Genomic DNA, 23,798 nt, shown 5'->3' on the forward strand with positions numbered 1-23,798 from the left:
CGTCTCTCCACGTGTCAGGCGCCCCACAGAGCCGGGAAGCGCGGGAGCGCGCTGACTCGGTCCGCGACCAACAGAGGATACTGACGGCGCAGGCAGAGCCTGACGCGCGTCCAAACAGAACAAAGCGTGGAAGGGTATACTCAGATGTGAGTCCCTTGCTCATTGCACCATCAGGATTCAAGCAAACCGGGCCGACGACGGCTGAAATGCCAGTAACCGGTCCCCGGGAGCTTGTTTCCTTCCCAGTGTAAGAATTGGCTTGGTAGTTTGGTTTGTCCTGTTCCCATCATGCACTGGGACAGGAACAGACTAATTTGCATAAAGCCAGGTTCTGAGCTGGGATGGTGCAGTGAGCTAAAAAACGGTGTTGGATCTAGCCCTGATCTCTTGACTGGGTGAGAGTATTCTGCTTAATTCAGAAACTCTGTCCATCACCACCCCTTGTTGTTAAATACAAACAGAACAAAGAGGCGCGAGCAGAAGCTTAACGCGCGTCTAACAATAACGCTAAGGCAGCGGGCATGCACAGGCACAAATATCAACAAAAGCTCGTCAAAGACACAGTTCGTCAGGAAAAGTAATAAAGTGTGACTTAACTGACGAGCAGAGAAAAAAGAGGAAGCGGAAGGGACGTCATAAGCATATATACAGCGGACGCCCGTGGCATTGGACTATGGTTGCTATGGACAATGTGCCCCATGTGCTCATGGGAGTTGTAGTTTGATTAAAGTTTTTTTGTATTGTGTACTTTGAACCTGCTATTTGAATAAAGAGAAGAAAGGACTGCATAATCCTCGCCTCCGTCCTGACATAGAATTGAAAAAACACGCCAGAAACCCCGTCACAAGTGACAAATACCATTGGAGCAAAGATGGCAAAGTCCAAGATTATCAGAGCAGGTTCAGACCTCCTTGTTTCAGACAGAGGGTACATAAATCGTAATCCTTTCAATCACTCACATTTTTAATGTTCTTTCATTCACATGAAAGAAGTGTATACTCATTTGTTGGAGGAGAGGTACGGACAAACGTTTGAGAATACAAGAATGATTATTATGAATGTCCTACTCTCCATACATGTGAAATGTTTTGCCATAATTGTGACTGATTCGAGTGTAAGACTGCTACAGCTGTACTGAGTGATTTCTAGGGGAGGCATTTGCCTTTTGGGCAGTAAGTGAAGAAGAATGCAGATATTACATATTGGAGAAGGAAATGTTACATGTTATCTGGCCTCTGGACATTTTAGGACATACCTGTTAGAAAATCCACAAACATTTGTTTCATTTAAATGCCATGAAAGATTTAGGGCAGGCCATTCTGCATTCTATGTAATGATTGGCAGGTTTAGAAGGAGGTCAGTTTTATGTTGATTAATTCGCTGAGAAGGACTATTGTCATAACGTCATGGATGGAGATTATTTGTCTCCAACTAGTATGTAGCAGAGAGTAAGGACAAAGGGATGGGTTCTTTGGACAAGATGGGAATGTGACGGTTATGAGTAAGTGGTTGTGATTAATGGATTTTGAATGGTGATCTTCTGTGGCTGGAAAGAAAATTCAGCATTGAATTGTGTTTTTGATCTTGGCGTTATTCAGGGTGACAGGTTGGTACTACCTTAGGAACTGAAGCAAAATGAGTGAATTTAGAATAAGGAGGAGGCTGGGGCATGTCAGGATAAGACCTAGAGTATGGTAAGAGTCCTTTACTCGTGGCCAAACTTGGGCATTGATTTGTAGAGGGGGCTGAAGCCACGTAGAGCAATACGGTGTGAACATTAGAGTGCTTCATTTGGAACCTATTTAATTCTGAGATAGGTTTTGGAGCATATTGGCAATGGAAACAATGACACCAATCTAGGTGCTTGATGAAACAGAGTAGTAGGTTATTTCTTATTTGGATATTATTATTCCGGACAGTGGCATTTTTGGAGGCTGTGGATAAAGGGACATTTACTCATATAGTAATCATCCTGGATAGATTATTTACCACAGAGAGTGGTCCTGCAGAGTTGATCACCAGCAATGGAGTGCAGTCATGTTCAGAGATAATGGAAGAATTTGAGTTGAAGACCTTCAAGCATCAGTGTACTACACTGTATAATGCCCTAGCCAACAGTCTAGTCATGATGAGAAATCACTGCATGAAGGGACTTATTAAGGAAATGCAATGGGTATGCAGGGTAGTGGGACGCTCCACTAATGGGATCCACCCATTTGCTCAAATGAAATTAGTGGTACAAGGGACCAGACTGAGACTTTGCTAGATGAATAGGAGGGATGTGGTAAATGATACCAAATTAAAGCCAAGCAAGCAAAGTAGAAGGAATTCCATGAGATCAGAAGTATCTATTTGAAGCTTGATGATGGTTGGAAACAGAGACGGAAACTACTCTTGTATCCAAGGCCCTTGTATCCTCTAGGACAGTTTCTTTTTCAGTTTCAGAAAGTAACTTCATTAAGAGTATGTCATACTGAATATCACAAGAGAGAATACAAAAATTAAATACAAAAACATCACATGTCAAGGCAAGAGATAAGCACAATAAGATGCATTATACAGATGGCATGTAAGCAATACAACCTGAATAAGGGATTGGTTTAAAAGAAAAAGAAAACAAAACGAAAGAGAATAATAAAAAACATGCTGAAATCTTGTTAGATTGTAAAATGGAAGTACAGGCACAAACTGTGAGGAGCAAATACTAGAATAACATAAACCAAGCCATCAAGGCGGTTTAGCCACTTCTTGAACATACACATCTGGGTCAAAGGATTTCTTAGCATTGTTATCTAGAAAGTCTGTAACAGGTAACCACAGTAACAATCTTTTATGCTTTATAGAAACGGGGAAAACAAAAGTTGTATCTAGTTTAGGATTATGGCAAACAGAATACCACCAAGCCAAGTATGAGAGTTTAGAGGCATCTTTCCTTTTTTTTGTAATTTGCTGAAGGGCTGTGGCTAATAGGAGATCAACATTTTGAGTCTGAGATTTTGGTTTATTCGAGCACGTAGATAAACTGCCTAAGAAAATATTAACAAAATTAAGAGGGGTGGAAGTCTTAAAGTTAGAGTTAATTTGGGCCCAAACTAAATTCCAAAAGTTTGAAACATGCGGGCACGAAAAAAAAGTAAATGCCGTAAATCAGCCTGAGGGGATAAACAAGACCAGCAAATGTCAGGGGTACTTGAATGCATTTTATATATGGTGTCTGGTGTCAATAGTAACCTATTCTAGATGAAGAAAAGAGTTTGTGGAGTACTAGCAGCTCTGGAGGATTTCTTAATTTTTGACCAGATTGTATCCCACAAATGTATTGGCCATTGTATTTTTAAATCAGCCTCCCAGGCAGTCTCAATTTTAGTTTTATTTCTTGATAAAATTGGAGTTAATAAACAGGTGTAAAGTGTGGAGGCCTTGGGTGATATGCGTAGAATGTTTGACCAGGAGTGTTCGGATGATGAAGGTGAGGCAGGCAAGGATTTAAAAAGAGAATAAGAGTCCAGAATGGGAGAACGTAAAAGTGAAAATTTACTAGAGAAAGAGGAAGGCAAACGGAATAGTGACTGGGCTCTAGAAAAGGTCGGGAAGGAGTCTCCTTCAAATAACTGATTTAACCATAAAATATCCCAATCTCTCCAAGTTTTCCAATATATCGGTTTATCTTTAACACAAACAGGGAAACGAACACCACCTTCAGATTTTGGACGAGACATTTTCAATAATGATATTCTCGTTTTTTGTTTAACCAAAGAAAAGAAATGAGAACGGAATTAATTTTATGAAACCATTTCATGGGGATAGATATTGGGATATTGGATAGAAGATAAAGGATAATATAACATCATTTTCATTGTGTCAAGCCTACCCCACCAGGACAAATATAAAGGGTGCCATTTGGTTGTAAGTGAGCTGAGTTTCTCAATACATTTATTAAAGTTGAGGTTAATTGATGTTTGATGGAGGTGGTAAAACATATACCTAAATATTTAATCTGAGTCGAATTCCAGGTAAAATTAGAAAGGGAAAAGTCGCCCTTGAATGTATTTTTAGATAAAGGCAAGATTTCGCATTTATCGTTATTTAACTTATAACCTGAAACTAAAGAAAATGAGTCCACTTTTGCTAATAAGGCCGGTAAAGAATCTTGGGGTTTAGAGAGGAATAGAAGAACATCATCAACATATGCAGCCAATTTGATTTGTAAAGATTTAGAAGTGAAGCCTTCAATAGAAGGGTTCTGCCTTATTCTTGATAGAAATGGTACCAAGACTAGATTAAAAAGAAAAGAAGATAGAGGACATCCTTGTCTTACTTCTCTATGGAGTAAAAAGTAGGGGGAGGTAAGACCATTTGCAAAGATGGCAGCTTTAGGGTTAGTGTATAGCAACAAAAATAGAGAAATGATTTTTGGGCCAAACCCAAACCACTTAAGAGTTTGAAAAATAAAAGGCCAATATACCCTATCAAACGCCTTCTCTGCATCAAGGGCGATGGCAGCAAGGGAGTCCAAAATGCCTGAGGGCTTGGAAATAATATAAAAAAATAAACGGGTATTGTCATTGATGGATCTGCCCTTAACAAAACCTGATTTTTTTTTACCTAAGAGATGAGGCAAGAGAGCTTCTAGTCGGGAAGCTAATGATTTCGAAAAAAAATTGTAATCTATATTAACTAAAGAAATAGAACGGTAAGTTTTGCAATAACGCAGATCTTTCCCCTCTTTAGGAATAAGACAAATTAAAGCATCCAAGAAGGTGCCAGAGGAATGTCCAATAGAGAGAAAGGAGGAAATTAAAGTATGCAGTTTAGGAAGAATAAGTTGGGCAAAATGAAAAATAATTATACGCTAAAATCATCTGGTCCGTGTGCTTTATCTTTTTTGAGAGATTTGAGAGCATTCAATAAACCAGACTGGGAAAGATCAAGTTCAAGAAGGTCAAGCTGTGCAGACGGAGATGTGATTTTTTGAATCCTAGAAAGGTAAAGGGAAATATCATCTTCAGTAGGTTATGATTCAGGGTGTATAATTTCTCATAAAATTGAACAAATTCATGCAAAACATCAGCATCTTTATATTTAGAAATGTTATTTGATAAGATAGTCAATTTGAAGCTTATTTTGTTTAGTTTTTAAATAATTAGCAAGCAGTTTACCAGATTTATTTTGTCCACCATACAATTTAGCGCTATTCTTTAGAAGGAGTAAGAAGGCAGCATCCTTTGTATCCCTATTGTATTGAATTTTTGCATTGATGAGCTCAGTTAAACAATCTTTTGATTTGGAGGTATAGTAAGTGTGTTCTAAAGATTTTATTTTAGAAAGAAGTGCTTTATTTAGATTTCCAAATGAATTACGTTTAGAAGATGTGTATCAGATAATAAAGTCCAGCACAGAAGCTTAAGGGTGTCCCAGACTATTTGAAAAGGCGTGCATTCTACATCATTCATAAGGAAAAACTCATTGAAGAAAGAGATAAAAGATGCATAGAAAGTCGAGTCAAGAAGCAAGGAATTGTTAAAACGCCATCTACGAGGACGATTCCTGTGATGTTAAAGATCTATCGTAATGAGGACAGGCGCATGATCCGAAATAAGAATGGGGCCAATATCTGCAAAAATTAGTGATTGAGAAATGTTATGAGAAGTGAAAAAATAATCAATCCTAGACTGAGTCTGATGTGGGGGGGTGGGGGGGAGTGTATTCTTTTAAGGGTGGATTGCAGAGTCTCCATGCATCAGCTAAGTGCAGGTTTTTGATGGTTTGTATAAAGGTTTTATGTGATTTTGAAGGAATGAAAGAGGATGTGGATTTTTGATCTAAAAAAGGGTCAAAGACCTGATTACAATCTCCAGCTAGGATTACATTGGTATTGAAATGCTGGGATATCAATTGATTCATGTGGGTCCAAAATGAAGTGTCTCCGGACGTAGGAGTATACACATTGCAAAGGAAAAGAGGAGTGACATCAATTTCTAACTTAGTATAGAGCCATCTGCCTTCTTCATCTTTCATCTGCGATATAAGGGAGGTGCTTAAAGATTTGTGAATTAGAGTAATAACACCATTCCGCCTACCATCACCAGATGAGTAAAAAAGTTTGCCAACCCAATTTCTTTTGAGCTTTAAAGATTCAGAGTCAGTTAGGTGGGTTTCCTGCAAAAAAGCTTTCTTGACATCTAACTCGGGTAAATAAGGCAAGACCCTTTGTCTCTTAATTGGAGAATTTAAGCCTTTAACATTCCAAGTGCATATTTTTAAAACCATAGATCAAAAACAGTGAGTATGTAGTACAATAAACCAATCTTAATAAACCTTGCAGTAATTAACATACATAGAGCCGAAAAAAATTTGATATTTGAAACTTGAGAACTGGTTGAAAGACATGAAGGAGGAAAGGTGAAAAGGGAAAAAGAAAGAAAAAGACAAAAGAAGACGAGTGAGTGAGAGATTCCAACAAGAGAACTGCGTAGAAGTGCTACAAGAGAAAGAGAAGAAGAATAGCTAGAAAGATAGTGCAAAGAACATTAAAGAGAACATAAAGGACATACTTACGAAAGGAGAATGAAAGCACAGATTATCAGGGCTCACCTGAGATTTCCGCAGGAGCGAGAGTCTGGAGACCGAAGTTAATTCCCAACTTCTAGCCACAACTAATTCTCCCAACTTAGTCAAAGCAAGATCAGTATGTGGGGGAAGAGGGTAGAGAAGGGGAAGAGAAAACCAAAGATAATCCCTCAGCCCGGCCAGGCATCTAGGATTCGTCACTGGAGACTTCTGTGATCCTGTGAACAAAAACTGGGTCAACACACTAATCTGCAATGTAGTGAACTAAGACATTACACCAATATGTAAACACTATAAGAATCTACCTGTTTACTCCCTTCTTCCGCTTGTGTCCAAAAACTGAAATAATATGTTGCAGAGATCGATAATCTTCCTAGAGGAATACAGAACAGATAAAAAAGTCAATTTGGTGCAGTGTATTATGGTATCTATATTTGTAGTGTATGTGTAGATGCTTACCAGTGGAGGATATAGCCAGTGAACAATGTGTCCCACAGAATCAGGACCAACTAATCAGCGCCGTCTATAATGAGAACAAACAAGTGTGGCACCAGTGTCGTATACATATATTTACAAATCAATAATTCATGAAGGATTAAGTAACAAAAGTAAAATAGGACCACAGTAGCAGGACGCCTCGACTCTTACTTTAGGAGAATGTAAGGCTCAATGTCAATGAGGTAAATTACAACTGAAATTGAAGAACACCGTGGTTCCCCCTAGCTTCAGGAGAATGCAGCCAGAATAACTTTAAAGAAAATGCTCAATAAGTACTTGCAGCAACCTAAGCACCGAAACAGCGCTTCTGGAAGTTTCGGAGGCAATTAAGGAGGTGCAGGATTCAGGAGGCAAAGCGATGCTTGTGATGCTTGATCTGTCGGCGGCCTTTGACACCGTCCCCCACGAGGGTCTCCTCGCCAGACTTTATGAGATCGGTCTGAGGGGGACGGTGTTCAGCTGGTTTCGATCATTCTTGGCTGGCCGTCGACAAACGGTCTAGGCCTCCTCCAGCTCCGCCGAGATGCCGTCACTGGGTGTCGGAGTCCCTCAGGGCTCAGTGCTGAGCCCGACTCTTTTTAACATCTTTATGACCCCTCTGGCGGCACTGGCGGAATCTTTCGGGGCCCAGATCGTTTCCTATGCCGATGACACCCAGCTCCTCTTTACTTGCGGGAAAGGAGCGGATTTTGATGGAGAGAGTATCCGGGGTTGCCTTGGGGCTGTTTTTAATTGGTGCAACTCGGATAAATCGGAAGTACTTTTCTTCGGCTGCAGATCGGACCCAGACTGGCAGGAATGGTGGCCTGCGAATATGTTTCCACCTGCTGATCCTCCCAGTTAGCCAAGAACCTGGGGATTAAGATTGATAATGGCCTGACACTGCGATCCCAGATTCTTGGTCTTACTGGCACCTGCTTCGGTCTTCTCCGGATGCTCCGCAAGTTTCTTCCTATACTATCGGAGGATCACAGGAAGATAACGGTTCAGGCTATAATCGGTTCGGGAATGGATTGTTCGAATATCCTCTATCTCGGCCTGCCGGAGTATCTGCTGCAACGACTGCAGGTGGTCCAGAACTCGGCAGCACGGGCCATTTTTGGATTACCCGGCCTTGCTAGAACCTCTGGCCTCCTGCAGTTACTCCACTGGCTCCCCATCCGGAAGCGGATAGTCTTCAAGGACCTGACCTTGGCCCATAAAGCTCTACATGCTTCAGGAGCAAAATATCTACAAAAAAGACTAGCTTTTTACCATCCTGCTAGGTCCCTGAGGTCGGGGTCTTTGTTTCTTGCCGTGGTCCCTCGTATAAAAAGGGCACGTATAGGAGGTCGATCTTTCAGACTGTTGGCTCCGCAGCATTGGAATACTCTGCCAGTGACACTGCGTAGTACCTCCAATCTACTGGCGTTCAGGAAGGGCCTTAAAACCTGGCTTTTTACTTTGTAGATATCAGTCTTGACTGTTAGTTAGGGATCTTCCCACCTTTCTGTTTTTTCTTTCCGTTATGTTGTGATACAGGTTTGCAATAAAGCGCCGGGACACTCTTTGAGTAGCCGTGCGCTATACAAGACAAAAATAACATAACATAACATAACAAAAATGCAGGTGCCCATACGTACCGCACACTAATGATCATTCAAGCCATAAAAGTAGGTTATCAACGTTCAGCCCAACTCGAGCATGTACCGCCATGAAATCAAGGGAGGAGCGGAAACAAGCCACCAGTGCGAGCACCTTACTGCCTTAAGATCAAGAGAGAGGCAGTGACAGAGAACCAGCGCGAGCGCGTTACCGCCTAGAACACAGGAGAAACAGTGGCAGGAGCTTAGCAGGAGAAGCAGTCCACCTCGCGGGTCCGACGAAGAGCTGGGACGGAGACGACGCCCGTAATGGAGCAAGCAGGAGAATCACCCAACAAGGAGCAGCGTAGCGGGACCCGGAAGTGCTGGTGTGACCCGGAAGTGAGGAAAACCGGACTCAGAAACTAGAAAGCAAAGCGTTCGCTTGGGCAACACTAGGATTTTTAAAGGCGCGGAGCCTCTATGTGTACAACCGCGGGGACCGAGCAGCTGTGAAACAGATCACGTGGGGGGAGTTGAGGCCACATGGAAGGATGACAACTCCAGACATCAATCAGGAGACCAGGGGGAGTGGGGACCAAGGAATACTACAACGTGTGGGACTACATCAGTATAACAAAACCTGCAAAGAAGAAGAAGATAGTGAACAATGTCATATAAAATCTGTAATTAGGAGCGATGGACGTAAACAAGGGAGAAGAAGGAAGGTCCTTAACTATAATCATCATGAACAACAATAACAACAATATTATCTTATCTGAAATACATATCTTCAATCAATTATAAAAAGATGAAATGGTGATGATGATGATGATGAGAATGTCGCAAAGGTGAATATGAACTCCGTCTAGTAAGATTACTCTACGTTGTATGATCCTCATACATGGTGAATATACATTAATCAATCCTTAAATGACCAAAATAGGAATATAGTCATGCAAAATGCGAACACAGATATCTATTTATTTTGCGATGAAGAGGATGATGTGTCCATAGACGCTGTGGGGAAAGTATTCAGGAAACATTTCTGCTTTATAGGGTCCTCATAAGTGGTAGTTTTGTTATTCACGGTTACTTTCAAGAGGCAGGGGTGAAAAATCCCATACCGTGCTCTGAGAGAATGTAGCTGTGGTCTCAATGCTAGAAAGTCTCTCCTTCTGTCAGCAGTAGGCTTCAAATAGACTTGGGAAAAAAACAAAGGGTTGCCTGCCCAAGCAATATGATTGAGTGCTCTGGCAGCAGAAAGAATTCTAATCAGATCAGTATAGTCCAAAAAGTACAAAATAGTTCTTCTCTGCTTCCTTGGGGGTAGTTGAAGTATTCATGATTAAAGGACCCAGCTATGAGCTCTTTGTATGTTAAGTTGAGTATCTTGTGGTAGATTCAGGACTTTGGGAGAAAGGACAGGAAAAAGCTAATGGGGTCTGTACCTTCTGAACCCTCTGGAAGACCATAAATACGAAGGTTGTTACATCTATTTCTGTTTCAAGGTTTTCAACCTGTTTTTGGGGTGATGACACTTGAGAGTGGAGGATTTCAATTTTGCTGCTTGCTGAAGTCAAAGAGTCTATATTTTGTTCTACCATATTAACTCTGTCTTCCAAACTTGACCATCTGTCTGTCAGAATTTGTAACTTAGAGTTGGTTTCTTCAACAAAAGGGCGAAGATGTCTTATTTCCTCTAACAATAAGTCTAAAGAGACTGTGGGTATTTTCTTGGGGGTGGGGGGGGAGGAGGATTTTTTTTCAGATGTTTGCTTGGTGTTTTATTCGTGCCAGAATGGACAGCAATGGTGGAGGCCATGGTGCCTTTAGGTGAGGTATTCATTGAGTCCTCCATTTCTGTCGCCAGCAAAATATGGAAAAGATGATAATAAATGACAAGCCAGGTATAACAAAGATAAGAAATAAAATGAAGAAGTAAATAACTTGGTCGCCCCCTGCAAGGAGTTAGGACTGTTGGTGTGGCAAAATTGAAAAGAGCGAATGTGTTGACAAAAACGCTTCTTAGAATACTCTTGAGGCAAGGACCCTTTGCTGCATTCAACGCTGCTTCCCATACATGACGTGAAATGGTTGCACAATAATGGATTAAAGTCACCAATAGAACATGTGGTTTCCAATGAAGAATCTAAATAAAAATTCCAATGGGGGGAGCTGCTGCGAAAGCCGAGAATAAGCTCATTAGGGAGCGCTCGTCTTCTGACGATGCTTCCTTCGTTGCAAAGACCATGCAGGCGTTTAGTAAGTCGTCCGGTCTGCCGACATATCCGTCGTCTCAGGAGAGTCACGGAGCGACCCCCATTATCCACGGGTGCCAGCTACGCCCTTAGGACAGAGCCTAGCAGGGGTTAAAGAGTTACTTGGAATATCCCAAGACAGTGGTCATAAGCCTGAATAATTACAGGGTGGGGTGTGTGCCAGATGATGGAAAGTTGGGTGAGGTCTTGAATTGTCACAGAGGATTGTTAGTTGGTCATTGGTGGGACAGGAGAAGCTTCACTTTACTATCCTGTTCAGACTATCTCATGCTGTAAATAACGTTTTCACCTTTTTCCTGTGTCTACCACTGAATGGCAACTCATTAGCTAGATACCCCTTACCAACTCCAACCTTTTCACTGTTTTAAAAGATGTGAGCATTTTATTATACTTACTGGTACATAAATAATAACAAGGGCCATTACCTGACGAAATGGAGCAGAGTTTATATTGCCACATGTTTACATTGTTACGTGAATATTAAGGACTGAGAGATCTTTTTGACTAAACTAAAATATGGGTATGTAACTGTAATTTGAAAAAACGAATGTGGAAAATAAATATGAAAACCACATAGCCCTAGAAAGGTCTAAAAATGAAATCAGAGATATTACTTTGGAAAAAATAGTTGGCTACTGATTTTAAAAATAGGTCACGTTGGAAATTGGAGGTTAGTAGGGAGTGCTTTTATAGATTGTCTATGAATAGTTTCTCGCTTTACGTGGGAAATAAGAAGGAATGGAATTTCCGTCCTTGTTTCTCATTCAGCTTTGTATTGGTTGTACTTTTTTTCATATTTCTGATGTTTTTTTTTCTTGTTGTAGAATGTGGTATTCCCGCAGAAGTTATTGTTGCTGTGGATGTGAACACATGTGCTAATGAAGTCTACACGTATAATTTCCCAAATACAGAAGTATGGCCAAAAACAATTGAAGTAAGTGTGTGCATGTCAACAAATATATTAACAGTTTTAAACCGTGTGTGGTTGTGGGAACCTACTTGTTTTGCTTTTCCTATGCAGACAGGGGTTACTGGACCTAGAATGTAACAATCAGAGCTTTTTACCACTGGGTCTGGGGGTGTTTCCTTACTACTGAGCCCACATCTGAGAGAACCAAGTATACCCATTTAGTACATGACCCTCTGGGTAGTGAAGTCAAGCAGTTCAAGCTTTACACTGGGGAGGTCGTATGGGGTAGAAGCTCAAAACTCAGTGAAACATGTAACTGCACTCAGTAAATCAATATCCAGCTAGTGCGTTTACATTATTGAAAAAGAGCTTTACTTCTAATGCACAACATAAAGCTGAACACTTAAAACTCTGGAAGGCAGACATATGCCATATAGGGATCATGGTAACTTTGTGCAGGGTCTAGCCAGTATTAGCTGAGGTCTCCAATGATCAGGCATTCTAGTGAACTATAGTCAACTAAATGTATGCTATGTTATGGGGATTTGCAAGGCACACTAATCACCCGTGAGAGTATCCAGGTGCTTGAGCAGGTGTGTAGGCGTGTAACCCCTGCAGAGCTATTCCAAAAGTCAGGTCTTCAGCTTCTTTCGGAACTCAAGAAGATAGGAGGAGGCTCTGGGGTGTAGAGTGAAGTTGTTCCATGTGTTGGGTGTTATGCAGGAGAATGATAGGCCTCCTGCTTTGCTTTTGTGAATGCATGGGGGGGGAGGTGGCAGAAATTAGTTGTCTGGTGGCTGGTGAAAGTATATGTGGCTGCTGAGGTATGCTGGCCCCGTGTGATTAATAGACCTTCTCGGTAATCGATGAGTAAGGCTCTCGAGGCCCAACTGGAACCCCCCATATCCCTCCCAAAGTCAGTCAAGGATAGGTTCTGGTGAGCACCTAAACATACTCCCCAAAAGTTTTAATTCCTCCATTCAAGGCTATGCATCTGCACTCTAACTTGCTTGTTCAGCTTGACCCTGGTCGACCTTGCTAGAATAAGGATTGCATGGCTCCTGGTGATGCGCTTTGTCCAAGGCCCACTGTCTCTGCAGTTGCCTCTGGCCTAGCATACAGGCAGCAGACATTCACTCCCTCCAATCAGGCATGAGGCTTGGGGATGCGGACAGGGGGAAGCAATTCACACTACACTAGTGCTGCAAGGGAACAAGTATGTCCTCAAGGACGGTTCTTCATCGGGCCAAAACACAAACCTATGACCCAAACAGAGTGAAGAGCCGTAATGGGTTACAGCAGTGGTCCAGCAGGGGCCAGTGACAAACCAACATTTGTGCTTGGGTTTCTGTTGGTGTGACTACTGAAGTTCAATCTCCATTCTTTTGCCTGCATGTAGTCGCAGACACCTCTTCTCACTATGGGAGACCACAGGATGCAGGTTCGATCCCAGAGAGTAACAGACATAATAGGCTTGGCACAGGACCTCGCGGCAGCACATCCTTTCCTGGGTTGCAGCACTTGTTCTGGCCCTCATAGTCATCCTATTCTAGGTAGCTTCTTAGTCAGCAGCCAGCCAGCTTATTCTCTTAAAGCAGGACTACAGCAGTACTTCCTGACAGGTTGCAGAATATCTAAGTTGCTGTTCCCAAATGTGGCGTAGAGTGTTTTGCAATCAACAAACCCTCTCCTGAAGCACAAGAGTACCACTATTGTTAGACCCTGAAATCTGGTAAAGTAATTTTGCTACCCATGCTGGTAGTTTCTACCCTATTCTCGCATCAAGTTTGCAGACCGAGTTTGTGGATTCCACAAGTACAACTCTGAGACAAGTTTTAGGCAGTTCTCATCTTTTGTTTATTCCTCCCAAATTCTTATAATCTTTGTAGCACAGTGTCATAATGTAGGTGGCGTGGAATTGGGAGTATTCTGAAGGTGGAGATCCAAATCTCAGGCACAAAAGAGGGAGAGGCTTTCCCCACCTACCTCCCACTCAATCTGTTGTGGATAACACTTCTAGAGAACAATGATGTAGGAGAGCACAGAGGATATTACCTTCACTCAAGAACATCCCTATTTCTCAGACGTCATGAATGCAGGGAGCGTAGGCTTCTCTAACCTCTGGCTTCTGTACCACTCTGTGTGGTTCAGAAAATCAAATTACATTCCTGAGTTGCAGGTTACATGCAACACCTGTGTTTCACGCACATTCTACTGTACCTGTGTAAGCTACATGGACGTGCCATCCAAGTCCCACATTGATGGAGTGAAGGACTGTTAACTGGCAGATCAATTTAGAATAATGGAGAACGCAGAAGGCAACTTTTCCTGGCAGGTCACGGGTAAAAGGATCTCTCATTCTGTGTCATAGGACTCCCTTGGCACAAGGGCATAATTGTCGTGTGGGCTGATGCTAAATACTAAAACCCACAGAAACTAACTATGGAGAACTCGAGGAAGGGGAACTCGCTTTCCACAGCGATGCATGGGAACTTTTTAATCCACAAATGGTCTTTATAAGGTCCATTTAAGAATAAATAACTACGTCCGCTTGATCATTCAATTCTTTCATCAGGTCACATTCTAAAGCTCCTGAAGTGTTCAACAAATATAACAAAAGGCTTTTCTTTTAGACCTATTAACATCCGTGTCCTATTCTCTCCTAACAGTAGCTGTTTTGAAAATCAATATCCTATTGTCTGCATTCAAGAGTATTTAATCAAGGTTCAGTCTTTGGAAGAAAAGACATAACCCTCATTTTATTCTTATATTGTGTACAATCCATACATCTTTTAATGTTTTGCTATAAGACATGTAAGTCAGATTCAGATTCAGAAATGCTTTATTCGATTTTAGCAAAGTATAAAAGCGTCGCAATAAATACACATTACATCATACACTCAAACATCCTACTTTAAAACAGAATTTAAAAATACATTAAATTAATAACTTTTCGATATAAAGCAGATCCTTATAGACATTACTTTTCAAATGAGGTCATTAATCAGTCAGTTACCATCATTAATTTACATGCAAGTCAGCAAATATCCTGTCCTGTAAAGAATTTAAAAGCGAGAAGAATATTAGAATCTGTAGTAGAAAGCAAATAAGAAGGGGAGCTGACCCTGCGAACTGAGAGAGCTAGCCCCAAGCAAAGGCAAATGGGGTCACCTATTAAAGTTGAAGGTGTAAGTGCAAGAACCTTTTTTTCTCAACCTGTCATTCTCGTCTGGGAATTTCAGAATTCATATATGAATGATAAAAGCATGGAGTGGCCTTAACTTTTGTCAGACGATTTTATTTTCGATCCACAGTAGACAGACCCTAGGGGATCATGACAGAACCGGATGCTGCAATGCTGGACCCAACTTTTCTTAGATGGCATCAAACTTGAGATAACTACAATCTTTGGTTAAAATGCAAACATAATTCAATAACAAAAGGCATGTTAAAGGATGATGTTAGTAAGATGGCATTGCATGAACAGGGCACATTTAAGATGGGTCCAGAAGAATTTGCTAATTCATTTTCAATGTATATTGTGCCTGTGTTACTAGTAGTGGGTATGTGTTTTTATAACATTTGTGATGCCATCCTCCTTTGTTAAAATGCTAGGTAAAAATGAAAAGGAGCAATTGGGGGCTTTAAAGGGTATGTGATTCAAAAAAGTGTAAGTATGAATATGCTGATACCATGAGGTGCCTGTCCTAAGGTTGTTTTGGCACAAGAGATCAGAAGACTAGATTGATAAGGTGGCCTTTCAATGGCTGGTAGAAATAAATGTGCTCTTGATTTTCCTTGATGGCCACAGTGTACAATTGCCCTTGGGGAGGAAGGCTTGGAGAGCAGATTGTTACCCTCCAAGGTGCAGTTTGTGGAGCACACACACTGAGAGAAAGGAGGTTCCTAAAATAAAGACTATGCATTTTGGATGAAAGTGGTTAGGGGTCAGGCTAGGATCAGACGTTTGCAAGGTTTGGCAAGCTGATGTATTTGCTTCATTGGAATGAGTTTATAATCGAGAAATTTAAGAGGTTGTAAGTCGAGTCGTGCAGGTGCAAGTGCAGGAGCAAGAATTAGGCCTTTTTGAAGAAAGTCAGCAGCCTGTGGAGTGACAAAAATGGCAGTCTGTCTTGTACTGTTAAAGACAGGCCTCTTATCATTTATAAAATTGCTTCAGACATTCTGGCATTAGGCCACCCTAGGAATGCTGATGCCAGCCAAGAGTTAAACGCCATCGGAGGATAACTGAGCCTGAAGGACAAGGTTCATGATGAACACTAACAGGGGAGGGAGTCATCTGAGTACACAAGAGCAGAGGGGATAGAGAGTAGACCTCAGACACTGAGCAGAGAGCATGTGATTGGCTCAAAGGAAAGAGACAATCTGAGCTTGTCAATCACCAGACACAGCATCTATTTGGCTGTGCATTTGGTCAGAGTGTAAGAAAATCAATCTAGTCTATATGCATTTTTACAGTTCATTAACGATTTCTAATAAAGGGTATAGGCTAATTTAAATAACACACTTCACAAATAAGCGAAGTTTGATTTGCCTTGATATTAGCCCCTTACCTCTACCCTATTTTGTCTGCTCCACTGCGGAGTTTGCTGTCGCTTGAAGTGTGGGAGTCACAGAGTATGCATGTCGGTGGTAAAGTTGGGACTCTGGACTGTTCTTAGGTAAGCAGGTGAGCGGGAGTTGGCGGTGTAGGAGTGAGACTAGGTAAGACTGGGGCAGTGGGAATAGAAGACAAGTGACCACAGCAACTCATGGTCCTTCTCTTTAAGTCATCACCATAGCCCAGAGGTGTCAGGGGCCCAGTGCACCACAATCAAGGTTCTTCTGTACTTCTGAACCAGCCGGCTTGGGTCATTTCCTATGCTTGTATTAGAGTAATTTGCTCCCTTACCATGACATGGTTCTAGGCATCTAATTTATTTACAAAAAATTTAACTGTTAGAACTGGCTATTTCTGGTTGGCTAAGGCTGACGCCAAAGCTAGGCAGAAACCACCATTCTAGTCAGGGCAAGGGAGTCACACGCCAAGATAACCCCTGCTCACCCCCTTGGTAGCTTGGCACGAGCAGACAGGCTTATCCCGGAGGCAATGTGTAAAGCATTTGCGCACGCACCCAACAGCAACAACATCCTAGGCACACCACAAAAGGAACTCCACACAAGGTTATATAAAGATAACTTTTGTATTGTCAAAACACATCAGATAGTAATCACACAATATACATTGTGCCAACTGGCACGGGCAATATTCACAAAGGATTATTTACAGGACAGGGCCACTGTCAGAATCAACACTTTTAGAACTAGAAATACTGTTAGAAATAGCACTTTTGAACATATAACAATCAGAAGTTTCACACATGATGCATAGAACATTCAGAGGTGTAGGAAAGACACATGATGTATAAACATACATTCAGCGGTGTAAGAACAAGGCACATGATGCATCAAACACATTCAGAGGTGCAGTACAGGAAAGACACATGATGCATAAAAACATTCAGAGGTGTAGGTAAGACACATAATGCATAAAACACATTCCGAGGTGTCACAGGCATAATGGCATAGCAAATGCACATTACCACCAAGCACTCAAATGTAATTCAAAAGTCCACAAAGGTAAAGTTGATATCCGTGTATTTCACTTCTTCTTTATTGCTTCATAAAGGTTCCACAGTAGTTCATAAACACAGCCAACACGTGTTTCGTCTAGTCAGTATGTGACAAATGACTTCTTCAGGGCTGTAAACATATAATAACCAGCATTAAGTCTTAACTAAATTACCTAAACAACAGTACAACCACTAAATTAATCTTGACTAATCTCAAACAGTCACCGAATAGCTAGTAAAATAGATAATAGTAAAGCAGAAATAGATACCCAATACCAAGAGTAAAACCAAAATCTCCCAAGTGTGCCAGAGCAGGTTGCCAAGCCGGCATTACCAAAGTATGAATCCCATAGTAAAAGAATAAAGTTTCACACAAAAGGCATACCACTGCCTCTTTTATAGACACTCTGTATATCGAATCTCCAATCTCAAGAAAAATTCATTAATGCTGTAAGCAACCCTAACAATATCCCTTCCTTCAGGTCTAAAGTATAATATAAACAAGCGACTCGAAACTCACCAACAAAAACATCAAGTAGATCAATTAATTCACTTCCTTTCCACAATAGCGTGTAGCTAAATGAAGTCCTTATATGCAAGATTAGCGTGTAGCTTGGCAGCTAGAATGCGGTTCAGCAAGTTGCTGAAAATAAAAAATAACAATAAAGCTATAAGTATCCAATTCACTCTAGTAAATCCTATTACACGCATACAGTTAGCAGACCGCTATCTTACCTGTCCGTTGTCATTCACCCGGTCTGGTAACAAAGTATTAAAGATATGCGCAGTCCAATTCTGTAAATAATAAGGTAATACATTTTCACAAACACAGTACCAGAAACCCAATGGCTTTAAGTAGCAAGCAATATCGCGCGCCATGTTTGACTGACCAAACTTTCGCTAAAAATAAATAACTCCAAATGTAATATCATCGTAAGCAAACTCCAAAATAACTACCAAAACACTCTTTAGCAAGTTTGACCATCGTCAAATTCAAAATCCAGTTATCACTTATCCAATATCCTAAGTCCGTTATCTAGTAAGTCATGATATACTCAAGCATCATACGTAAAAGAATGATCGGCGAAATTACGCGCGCCATGTTTGAATGTCCGGAATATACGTTTGTGAAAATTAATCAAAATGAACAAGTTGTCCGCACACGAACTGCTTCACCACTGCCAAATTAAACTTGAGCACTATGGTTGACCATCATAAGTCAACATTCTCTCTGACAGTCATTCATACTCACGAGTCTATTAACCATGTCTAAATCTTAATCCTTCTGACATCTTCCAGTATTATTATAGCACGATTGTCCAGTTCAAACCTATCATTAATCCCATCTAGCACTATCACCATAAATTAAACTAACAAATAACATGCCTGAATGCGGAATATTGCGGGAAAGATAATAAAACAAAAGGTAAAAAAAAGAGAGCGTTACGCTCGAGAACCTAAGTACAACAAACCATAGATAGGGAAGCCAAAGTCGGAAGGGGAAATACAGTGTAAAGGAGAAAAGTATAACAAACAAACAGATATACATTACATTTGGTAAAAGTAATATATTACCTACAGATTACAGTATACAGATAGCATCCCTTCAGATCCACACAATGGATACCATTCTTATATCATTTTTTTAACGGTCATGTCCCAAAAAATATTCAAATTCATGGTCAACATTTAAACCTCGCTCCACAGCTTTAAGCTTCATCAGCCACATCACCTCTCTACGTCGAAGTTGCAGTTGTCTATTCCCACCCCTGGGATCGCGTTTGACATGATCAATCCCATGGTAGACAAATGTATGCTTTCCCTTATCTTGAAAATTCCTAACCATATGAGAGGCGATAGGATACCGAGTATCCCCAGTTTTTAGAGCTCTGAAGTGCTCAACCATCCGCTCTCTAAGTTTCCTAATCGTACTACCAACATATATTTGGTTACAGGAACATAAAATAACATACACTACATAAGTAGTATCACAGGTAATGAACATCTCAATGTGGTAGTCACCAGTGTCATTATAATTAAATGTTTTAACTCTTGTCATGGCCCATCTGCACGAACTACATCTGCCACATTTATAAAAACCTTTTGTCTCAGTGAGCCAGTTAGGCTCAATATTTTTAATAGGGTAACTAGGGCTGATGTAGTTGGACAGTGTCCGACCCTTCCTGAAGGTTAGTCCAGGTCTGTCTCCAATAAAGGGGAGTAAGTCTTTATCCATCTTTAATAAATGCCAATGCTTATTCATGATGTTATACAGTTGAGCACTCTCACTACTATAATTGGTAATGAAGCAAATCTTAGTATCCTTGATTCTCATCTCACATGTTTTTTTGTCCAAAGTCTTAGATCTCTTCAGTTTATTAACTCTTACTATAGCATCATCAATTACCTTTCTCTGGTACCCACGTTTCAAGAACCTCCGTGACAAATCTGTAAGGTTAAGCTGAAACTCATCTTCATCAGAACAGTTACGTCTTGCCCTCACCATCTCACCATAAGGTATAGCATTTACTTGTGTCACAGGATGGCAACTCTGGGCATGCAACACAGCATTACAACTGGTAGGCTTACGGTACATGCGACTACACAGTTTGCCTTCTTTAACGTACAACTCAATATCTAAAAAAGTGATGCTGTTCTTGTCATAGTTAGTAGTGAATTCCAAATTAAGCCTGTTGTCATTCAAATAGTCAAAAAAACTTTTGAGTTCATCAGTTGAACCAGTCCATATCAACAGGCAGTCATCTATATAGCGCCCCCAATAGTAAATATACTGCATCCATTTTTTACCAGAAGGGCCCCAGATCCTCTCCGCCTCGAACCACCCCATAAAGAGATTCGCAAAGGACGGAGCGAATCTGGAACCCATCGCAGTTCCAAGGCGCTGTCTAAACCATTTGCCATCAAATAGAAAAACATTATTTTGTAAGACCAATCTTGTCATCGAGAGAATCATCTGATTATGATCATAAAATTCAGCTGATCTATTACTTAAAAAGAAATCCAAAGCTTGAACCCCTAGATCATGATTAATGTTAGAATATAGTGAAACTACATCTAGCGTTACTAATGTCATGCTCTCATCCCACACAAGGTCACTCATCAAGTTAAGAACATGTTTAGTGTCCTGTATAAATGATGGTAAATTTTTAACATAAATCTGTAAAAAAGTATCTACATACTGGGAGAGGCGCTCAGTAGGCCCTCCAATACCTGAAATTATGGGTCTCCCGGGGGGGTTGACCCTGGACTTGTGTATTTTTGGCAATGTATACATACACGGTGCCTTGGGTGCCACAACCTGTAAATACAAATATTCGTCATGATCAAGGAGTGTAAGGTCATACCAGATCTTAAGTTGGTCATTAATAATTATAGTCCGTGCCGGCATTGGATTACTCTGTAACCTTTCATAATATTTGGTATCATTCAATTGAGAATAAACTTCATCATTATAGTCTGAGGTATTGAGAATTACCACATTCCCACCTTTGTCCGCTTTGCTTATTGTAATCTCTGAATTACTCGTAAGTTCCTTAAGTGCCAACCTCTCACCGGAAGTCAGATTGTCCTTATATTTCATCCTACTGTACTGACCTCTGGTGTCAATAATTCTATCAATATCAGAATTAACAGCCTTATAGAAAGCCTCAAGGGTACTACCAGATGAGATCTTGGGCGTCCATTTGGATTTCTCTTTTAAACCACTTCCCTCACTATAGAATCTATCAACCTCAAGGTCATCTAACAATTTTGTAATTGTGACCGGATCATCTTCTCTTTCTGTAAGTGAGAGTAATAATTGAGTCTCCTTCAATTCCTGAATACTTATATTGCATAGTGGTTTAATTCTTTCATTCCTAGTTTTTTCTGGCACATTCACAATTTTTTTTTTTAATTTAAGCCTCCTAACAAATCTAAACAGATCAATCTTGGTTAAGTACCAGTCAGAAGCAGTAACAGGACAAAATCCCATCCCTCTACGTAATAAACTTATCATATCATCAGACAATTCAATTGCAGACAAGTTCTCAATCTCAATATCTTCACTTACATCAGCATCACCAACAGTTAGGGTTTCCAGGATCTCAGTCTCATCCCTACCCTTCCTCCTTGCCCTCCTCCTGACTCTTCTCCCTCTCCTGTTTTTTTTACATTTGACTCCCGATTCCTTTCTACATCCCTGTTCCCACGGCGCAGTCTGCGCACTTCCACAAAAAAATTATTTTCTGGTGTGGGGGGGTTGATGGAGTCAGCATTATCCTCAATATCACTACTTGAAACAATACTGGACCCAGGGTCACTGCTACTGGCGGATGCGGTACCACTCTTCTGTTTGCTTGGAACAGTTTTAACCAAATAGTCAAATTTTCTAGCAAAGGTGTATACGCGACCAGAACGATAGTCCCGTTCATCGCGTTTTAATTTTCTAGCCTTCCTTTGCTTTATATCAGTCTGTAATTCATTAAGCTTTTGATCCAGAGTAGTATAGTTAAGTATAGTTGCCTCAGGGAGGTTCAGTTCCTTTATCTCATCCTCCACCTTTTGAATCTCAACTAATAACTTAGCTATTTTTCTCTCAGCGTTTTCAATTAGGATTTTGATGAGATTCCTAGAACTATCGTTCAACTCCTTTTCCCAAGTTACGTACAAGTCAGGCTCAAGATCCTCATAGGTAGGTATTATCTGGGATCTTAGCCCACGGGGAATCCTATTAAGTTTTAAATACTGTCTCAAAGTCGCCGCATCCCACCATTTATTGAGTTCTGTGCGTTTGAGAGATTCTAGCTTCACAAACTTGGCCCTCAGGCCTTCTTTCTTAGTCTCCTTAGGGGGTCCCATGGCAGCTCCAATTGATCCACCTGCCACTAAATTATCAAAAAGTTGCTCCGCTTCCTTGTCTCTATTCGGTGACTGTTTGAGATTAGTCAAGATTAATTTAGTGGTTGTACTGTTGTTTAGGTAATTTAGTTAAGACTTAATGCTGGTTATTATATGTTTACAGCCCTGAAGAAGTCATTTGTCACATACTGACTAGACGAAACACGTGTTGGCTGTGTTTATGAACTACTGTGGAACCTTTATGAAGCAATAAAGAAGAAGTGAAATACACGGATATCAACTTTACCTTTGTGGACTTTTGAATTAAATTTGAGTGCTTGGTGGTAATGTGCATTTGTCTTTAGCCTGTTGGCTATATATAAGGGTCTTGGTAACGGACTCTTGCCCACCTTGAGCACCATCCAGACTTTCTCAACTAGACTGCTTATACACGCTGTGCGCTCCTGTATAACCGTTACCATTGTTTTCTTTATAATGGCATAGCACATTACGCATAACTCACATTTGGGCCTAACCAGTAAAAACTACAGTAGGCAATCTCTCACTAGTCTAAACACATTAGACTCTTCCCCCTAAGCATAACTCACATTTAGGGGCGTAACTCACATAGTGAAATAAACTCTCACTAGCATAAACCTACATAGGTAAAATAACCTCCTAATCACATTGCGCAAACATCTCCTTAGGCAATTACTATCAAAAACATAGTTGAACCACATTGCGCAGAAATCACATACCAGCCCTCTGGCCAACTGGCCATCCAACAAGGGGATTCAAAAAGCCCTGTGTCCAGAATGTCAGGGCACGCTGCCAAAGCAGCGCCAGTCAGGGGTGCGCCACTGGCGCAAACCTAAACGTTGCAGCTGCCCACTAAGTTCTGGGCAGCTGGGAATAGTCACAAGGCCTAAACGTTGCAGCTGGCACTAAGTGCTGCGCAGCTGTGGAAGGCCTGGCACCTCTGTGCCATCTTTGTCCCACACAGGGACTCTCTCTCTTGCGCCTAAACGGTGCAGCTGCCCACTAATTGCTGGGCAGCTGAGACAAATGGCGACAGGGGCTCTCTCTAGCCCCTAGAACAAATCTGCCCCACCGGCTTTGACACTCTGCACACGTTGGAGCCACACAGGCTCTGACATAACACATGCCCCCAAATGTTGGAGCCACACAGGCTCTGAAACTGTGCCACATTGGAGCCACACAGGCCCTAAAATCACAATGCCACTATGGTCGTGGCAGCCTCGACAGGCTCTAAACAAGCATGCTTCTAGGGAGCCTTGTGGGCTCTAGACAACGTTGGGGCGACCCCTGCCATCAGGGGCCGCCCTAAATGCACCACCAGGACTATGCCCCTAACTGAGCACATCACGGGCCTTCTAGCCCAGGACACAATTCTCCACGTTGGAGCGGCCCTCTGACACACGGGGCCGCTCTGGCGTAGTGCCTCGCACTGGCACCACAATAATCCAATGGCTTCCTCGTGGAG

General features: G+C 41.3%; 1 protein-coding gene across 4 annotated transcripts in view; it reads left to right on the top strand.

The window, feature by feature from the left end:
- Positions 1-23,798, top strand: part of TRDMT1 (tRNA aspartic acid methyltransferase 1) — a 295,294-nt gene that overhangs the window by 80,325 nt on the left and 191,171 nt on the right. For all 4 annotated transcript variants that reach the window (XM_086941779.1, XM_086941780.1, XM_086941782.1 and 1 more), the window contains exon 2: positions 11,737-11,846. In XM_086941779.1, the coding sequence (XP_086797905.1) occupies positions 11,737-11,846 (110 nt within the window). The remainder of the gene's footprint in view (positions 1-11,736; positions 11,847-23,798) is intronic.

The sequence above is a fragment of the Lissotriton vulgaris genome, chromosome 10, assembly GCF_964263255.1.
Source record: "Lissotriton vulgaris chromosome 10, aLisVul1.2, whole genome shotgun sequence".
NCBI lineage: Eukaryota > Metazoa > Chordata > Amphibia > Caudata > Salamandridae > Lissotriton > Lissotriton vulgaris.